We start from the raw sequence: 6,531 nt of genomic DNA, 5'->3' as shown, positions 1-6,531 counted from the left end.
TTCTATGATCTCAGATTTATGATACTTGTGCGTGGCCACGCCGTGTACACTGATGATGCTCACAGTGGTCCTCAGTGTGCCCAGGAAGCTTGTGTGTACGCCCAGACACATGAACAATTAGAGGGAACATTGCTCAGGAGTGGTGCATTTCTCCAGAAGTGGTGGAGATTGATCTTTTCACAGATTATCTGTCTCACCACATGGAGACAGTTTTAACAAATATGCACAAAGCATATGTTTTATAAAATCTGGATACTTCAGCTTTAATGCCACAATATGTTTTCCTAGAATGCTTTGTTACATACTGCTGTTGTCAAGTTATTGAATATATTGTTGAGAAACATCTGAAGTATTATTGCCATGATACCTGCATGTGGTTAGTGATACCATGACAGGTGACTCTATAATTAAGGGTTCCCAGGTATTCCCAGGGTAATTATATATTTACAGTTCTGATAAAATAAAAATTAAAACAATGCATGAATAAATAAAGAATAATAATTGCTTTGTTTTCAGGTTACAATGTGTCCGTTTGGATTTTGGTAACAAACTTTATGCAGAAAACAATAATATTTAAATGGATTTAAAATAATTATAGATTTTAAATATGAAAAGTTGATATGTTGCTGTTTCACAACTAACTGAATGATTGATAAAGATGCAGCACAACATATTTTTATTTAGCTTGATCTCTAGACATCTGAGCTGAGATAAAGGACAACATCCTCCAGATGTGACTTCACCATCTCGACCTAACATGGATGATGAAGGAACGCCCATAACAGGAATGAGAGAATAGATATTCTGAATGTCCTTCTTATATTATAACTCTTAGAGAAAAATTAGAATCAGTGGGTCAAAGCTTTAAATCAATCAGCCGAACAAAAAATCTGCATCCAAATCCAGAGTTTGTGATTATAACAATTCATTTGCCTGTCAGAGCCAAAGAAACTGATAGATTCCTCTCATTTGTTTATTTGGAGGATCAGCAGTCAAACATTCAGAACATTCAAGTAAACTAAAAAAGTTTAAATAAAAAGGAAAAAGCAACTGTTCAAAATCTAGCTGTGTGCATAAGCAGAGTAGTTTTACACTTATTAACAGCATTTTTGCACAAGTTCATGTCTTTTCCAGCAGTTTGATTGGAACCATTTAATTTCCTGTCAGCTTTATTTGGTGTTATTTTCCTAATGGACTGAGCTTGGTGTGACTGTCACCACACAGTGGACAGGAATAGGGAAGATTTCTTTCCTATTGCCAGAGTATCCTGGCTGCTTAAGTCATGTCAAAACATTTACGGTCTAGGAATTCCAGATTGCACGTCTGAGAAATGTTAGAAACGGAAAACTCTTGAATTTTTACAGATCCTGGTGATATGCAGTCAGTTTTATTGAAGTAAAAAAGATTACTTCAATAATCTTTGTTTAAAGATGTGAGTGAGTTTGATATTCACTCACACTAGTTTTCAAAAATAAAACCAAGAAAATGAAGACAGTTTATCTAAAAAGAGAAAAATGTTTACACTGTTCTGGTCAATGTTTTTCTTCTCTAACAATAAAGAAAATACTCAACAACACTGTGAGAATGTAGATGATGTGTAAAGAGTTAAATTGAAACAGTTTCCCACTTCCTGGTGTGATTTAAGTGCATGAGCAGTTATTTCTGTCATTGAAAAAGAATTTCTATGCAGTAGAATCATAAAGAATTTTTTACAGTTTAGTATCAATGTGAGTCAGAATGTGAAATAGATTGCAATTAAAAGTGAAGTTGTGAAAAGTCTGCTGAAAGGAGAGAAATGACAGCAGGATGGGATGATGAGAGCGCTGTGTGCTGCTTTACCTCCTATCGAATCATGAGTTATTCAGGTTCTGTTTTACATCAGCACCTCTTCCTCTATCTCCCTCTTAGCTGTTCACATGAAGGGAGTTCTGCTCTCAGAGCAATCAACAAATCATCAACTGGCAATCTTCAAATGTGGAACCTGATAAAAAATCAGGAATACCTGAGATGAGTAAAGCACAGTTTCTTGCTCTGATCAACTTTGCATAAACACTCATACTGGGCTTTTGTTGTTGTTGGTGTAAATCATATTTCTATTTAGAGTACAAAATAAAATTCAGAATATTTTTTCTGAGCAGTTAAAATGAAATTTTGTCCGTGTTTTTATTTTACAATTTATTTGAATTCAAGCAAGAATCACTTTATATTATCAGTCTTAGAAAAAAACAAATCAGCATCCTGCTTTTTAAACCAAAACAAGGAAGGCTAAATATATATATTATATACAAGCACATGTAAAACAATGACCAGCAAAAAACCAGTACTAATAATCCAACAATCAAAAACAAAACAATCAGTTTCATTAAAGGGTCAGCAGCACCATCCTGCTGGAACCAGTGGTGTTGGAAGAGTACCTGTTGTTCAGACTGACTCAGCGGTCAGCATGTAAATTACATCCATTCCCTCTGACCACCAAACCGTCTGCATCAGCTGATTTCTGCTCTGTGCAGTGGAAAAGGAGCTGCAGGTACGCCTCTCTCTCCTAATGTCAACTTTACATCTGATCTCAGTCTTATAAAAATAATACATAACTACATACATACTAAAAAAGAAGAATTCTGTACAACACAAATGACAAACAATACCAACTGAAGACAAAACATTTACTAATTGATGGTATTTATGGGAAAGTGACAAAGTACAGATGAACACAAAAGCAAATGGTGTGTTCAATGCTGCGAAGAAAAATCTTCCGTTTCAGTTTTTCCAGAAACCAAAGCGCAGAGGTGGACTGCAGCAGGGGCCAGCCACATCTGCAAACAACAAAAGGATAAAGTCAGATTTTCAATTAAACGTTAAGATATTACTTTACTATTTTCTTGAACTTCTTTGCTGAAATCCAGCAGTAAACCCTGCAGAGTTTCAGGTGAGGTTCCCTTCACATCAAAAGGAAAGTAGCTGACACCAAAGATCCCTGACTTTGGTTTAATAGACTAAGTTTTTTTTTTAGTCAAAGCTTTAATGGTGCATTAAAGAGCAGGAAAGCCATATTGAAATTTATGTTATCTGACTTTCCACATAAAAGCCCAGTCACTCTCATTAGAAAAATCCCATGTTTGAGCCCCTCACGGAGCGCAGTGAGCATGCTGCGTGTGTATCTTCAGTAAGAGGAGCTGGGTATTAGAGCCCATCTGGAAGTCATTGACGGTAGAACTGGCTGTTTCCCTCTCCCCTGCATAGCGTTGCCCTTCCCTACTGTCGTCCCATAATCCCACCTAACAGCCGCCTGGGCTTGGCTGCTCCATTCCGACACAATGATGGGCTTAAATTGGCCTTCTTGTAAAAAAGAAAGGGCTTTGGCTGTTTAGCAAGCCACTCCAAAGGGACACTTTAAATATCTAAGAGGGATTTAATATCAAGTCCATTAGGGTTTTTCTGGAGCCCTGTAAATAGTCAATTAGTGGATGATTTTGATTTGATCCACATGCAGAAATGTTTTATTTCTGCATGTGGATCAGAGAGAGTCTAGGAGAGATAAAGCTCACCGTCCATGTGTCACAAACAAAAGGTCACATTTACAGCTAAGTAAAATATAATGAGCATGTGCAGCTTTTCCCAAGTCATCTTTGTTATGCTCCTTCATAAAAAAAGATTAATGGTGTTCTGGAGGCCAGAAGAACACAAGAGTCACAGAGGGATTACAACAGGGAGCCCAGCTCAGAGGCCCGGGAGGCTGGAGAACTGGGCCAAAAGGGCACCGGGTGGGTTCAAAGCTGCGATGGAGGGACATTAAACTGTTAGCGTGTGTGATCAAACATGCAGATGGCTGGAAGCGATCTGAACCACAGCTAAATCTGCAGGATAAATAAGATCTGCGTGTTTTAAACTGGCTTCAGATAAAAGCATCTAAAAAACGAATAGCTGTTAAGAGGAGTTATTGGATTAATCATCCAGGAAGCAGAGAGGCACTTTATTTATTTCTGTACTGGAAATAAACTGATGTGAAAACTATTTGTCCCCTGCTGGTTTCTTCTATTTCTTCTTTTTCACAATTAAAAGCTTCAAATCATCAGATTTATTTTAATATCAGACAAACCAGAATAAATACAAAGTGGCCACTTTGAAGTGATGATTTCAGTAATGAATGGAGCTATCCAAATCAATTTGGCCCCAGTAGCAATTTCTGTTATGAGTAAACTGGGTAGCTGCCCAGGGTGGCTTCTCTAGGGTGGCATTAGCTGCTCCTTTAGTAAACATTTGTAAAGTTAAACCTGTGTCCTATTTTTGTCTTATTTTATAAATGGTCAAACTCTTCAATTAACGTTTTTTAGATTTTTCTTGACTGCTGAGCAGTGAAATTTGCAGCTGGATGAAAATGCAAAATACACATAATTTTGTAAATGTTCACTTATCAGTGCAATTTATTTTAATTGCATTTATTTCTATTTTTGTACGTGTATTATGTACGTTTAATTGCATTTTATACAATATATTTGTGCCTTGCTATGTGTCTTTATAGTAGTATTCTAGTTTCTTTCTCACAAAAAAATTTATATATATGTGTGTGTGTATGTGTGTGTGCGTGGGTGTGCATGTGTTTTAAGTGTTTTCCTAAAGAACAAAAATTCTGATTTAATATGAGAAACTACAAACACTCCAACTGTAGAGCTACTCCTCCCAACTGTGATATTATAGTGTATATTTAAAAATGTACTAATATTAAACAAAGGCATCTAATCATCCTCCTGATAGTCCTGTATTCTAGAGGTATATTAATGTGTTAGATTAACAAGCGCAGCAGCCTGGCGGGACACCAGGCAACTGAAAACCCCTGCCAGTCCAATTTCCTTTAATCCGTATGACACAGTTCAGGCATAGCTGTGGGCTGGTAAGGTTCTTTTCTTCCTTCTGCTCTTTTTCAGGTTAGAAACGGAAGGTAACTGAGTAGGCCTGAAGCAGCGCTCTGTAAAATCCACCACAGCATTTTCTTTCAAGCACTAAATGTCCAAACTCCATCATGTTTATGTTCAATTCAATTCTACACAGTTTATTTATGATGTGTCAGTTCACAAAGAATGAACTGTTCTACTGATAAAATGTAGAGCCATGCTAGGACAGAATGCACCGCTTCTTTATTTGTAAGAAAAATAATTTTCTATTCTGGATTTATCAGGCAGGGTGTGAAAATATGATTTTAAGGATTTTTCTTGACTGCTGAAAAATATGATTTTAATGTTTAAAGTTTTGTTGCTGCTTAAAACGTTATAGTGAACCTTGTGGAGATTCTGATAAAAATGAACTTAAACAGTTGAGACTGAAAGAACTTATGCATTGGATGATTTTTCTGCATGGCCTTCAGGCTCAACAATCATGTTAAGAAGGTGCTTTTGGAAATGTTTTGTTTTATTTTAGACAGGTATTGATACTGCAGGACAGCTGAAGCTGATGGGTGTTATTCCATATTTAGTCAACTTTTACCTCTAGGAAATAAATGAACTAAATGGGTAGTAAATAAACGTAGCTTCTATCAAAACTGCGGTACATAACTTTTATAAACATATTTTTATGTATTTGTTAAAAGGTTTCGTATTTATTGACAGTATGGTATGAGACAAATAATCTGTGAAAATAATCAACTTCCTCTTCTGATCTTGCTGTCAACTGCAGAAATATACCATTTCCTGCCAGAAACAACCAGGAGGGTCTTAGCTCTCATCATCACCCTCGTATTCACATTGATCAAGCCTTCTCCCTTGCTCTCTGCTATCCTACTGCTGGGTCCCCATGATGGAATCTGATACGAATAATCAGGCTAGTTAGCATAGCCACCGATGACAGCAGATAGTTTTCCTTTAACCTTAAATTGTTTCTCCACCATTAGCACATTGAGCAGAGTATACACATGAGTGATTGAGCTCGAACTTGAAGCTCACATTTGAACAAAAGTTTTAAACCTACCAAGACAGGCCGTCCACCTAAACCTCTCGCTGAACAAGGAGGTCGCTGATCAGACATGCAGCCAAGAGGCTCAAGGTGACTCTGGGACAGATGGAGAGATCCACAGCTCAGAGGAGGAATCTGTCCCACAGGACAACTATTAGTCATCACTGAACAAATGTGATCTTTTTGGAAGAGTGGCAAGAAGAGAAAGCCGCTGCTAAAGAAAACCACAAGAAGTCCTGTTAGCAGTTTCCAGAAGCCATATTGGATGCAGAAAACATGTGGAAGGAGCTTTGGTCAAGCCAGAATAGAAATGTACTTTCTGGCCAAAGTGCAAAACGCTCTGTGTTTAGGAGAACTAACACCGCACATCACTCTGAACACACCATCCCATTGTCAAATATGGTGTTGGCAGCATTATGCTCTGGGTGCTTCTCTTCAGCAGGGACAGGGAAGACAGTCAGAGTTAATGGGAAGATGGATGGAACCAAATACAGAGCAATGTTGGAAGAAAGCCTGTTGGAGTCTGAAAAAGACTGGAGAGTGGAGAGGAGGGTCAGCTTCCAGCAGGACAAACATCCTAAACATAAA

The 6,531-nt window shown here is 37.5% G+C and overlaps 1 protein-coding gene across 2 annotated transcripts in view; it reads right to left on the bottom strand.

The window, feature by feature from the left end:
- Positions 1 to 2,689: 2,689 nt before the first annotated feature.
- brip1 (BRCA1 interacting helicase 1) overlaps positions 2,690 to 6,531 on the bottom strand; it is a 66,663-nt gene continuing 62,821 nt past the window's right edge. For both annotated transcript variants that reach the window (XM_055045696.1, XM_055045697.1), the window contains exon 25: positions 2,690 to 2,813. In XM_055045696.1, the coding sequence (XP_054901671.1) occupies positions 2,730 to 2,813 (84 nt within the window). In that variant the 3' untranslated portion in view covers positions 2,690 to 2,729. The remainder of the gene's footprint in view (positions 2,814 to 6,531) is intronic.

The sequence above is a fragment of the Poeciliopsis prolifica genome, unplaced genomic scaffold (genome assembly GCF_027474105.1).
Source record: "Poeciliopsis prolifica strain line A6 unplaced genomic scaffold, Auburn_PproV2 SCAFFOLD022, whole genome shotgun sequence".
Classification (NCBI taxonomy): domain Eukaryota; kingdom Metazoa; phylum Chordata; class Actinopteri; order Cyprinodontiformes; family Poeciliidae; genus Poeciliopsis; species Poeciliopsis prolifica.
This window is presented reverse-complemented; position numbering and strand designations above follow the sequence as displayed.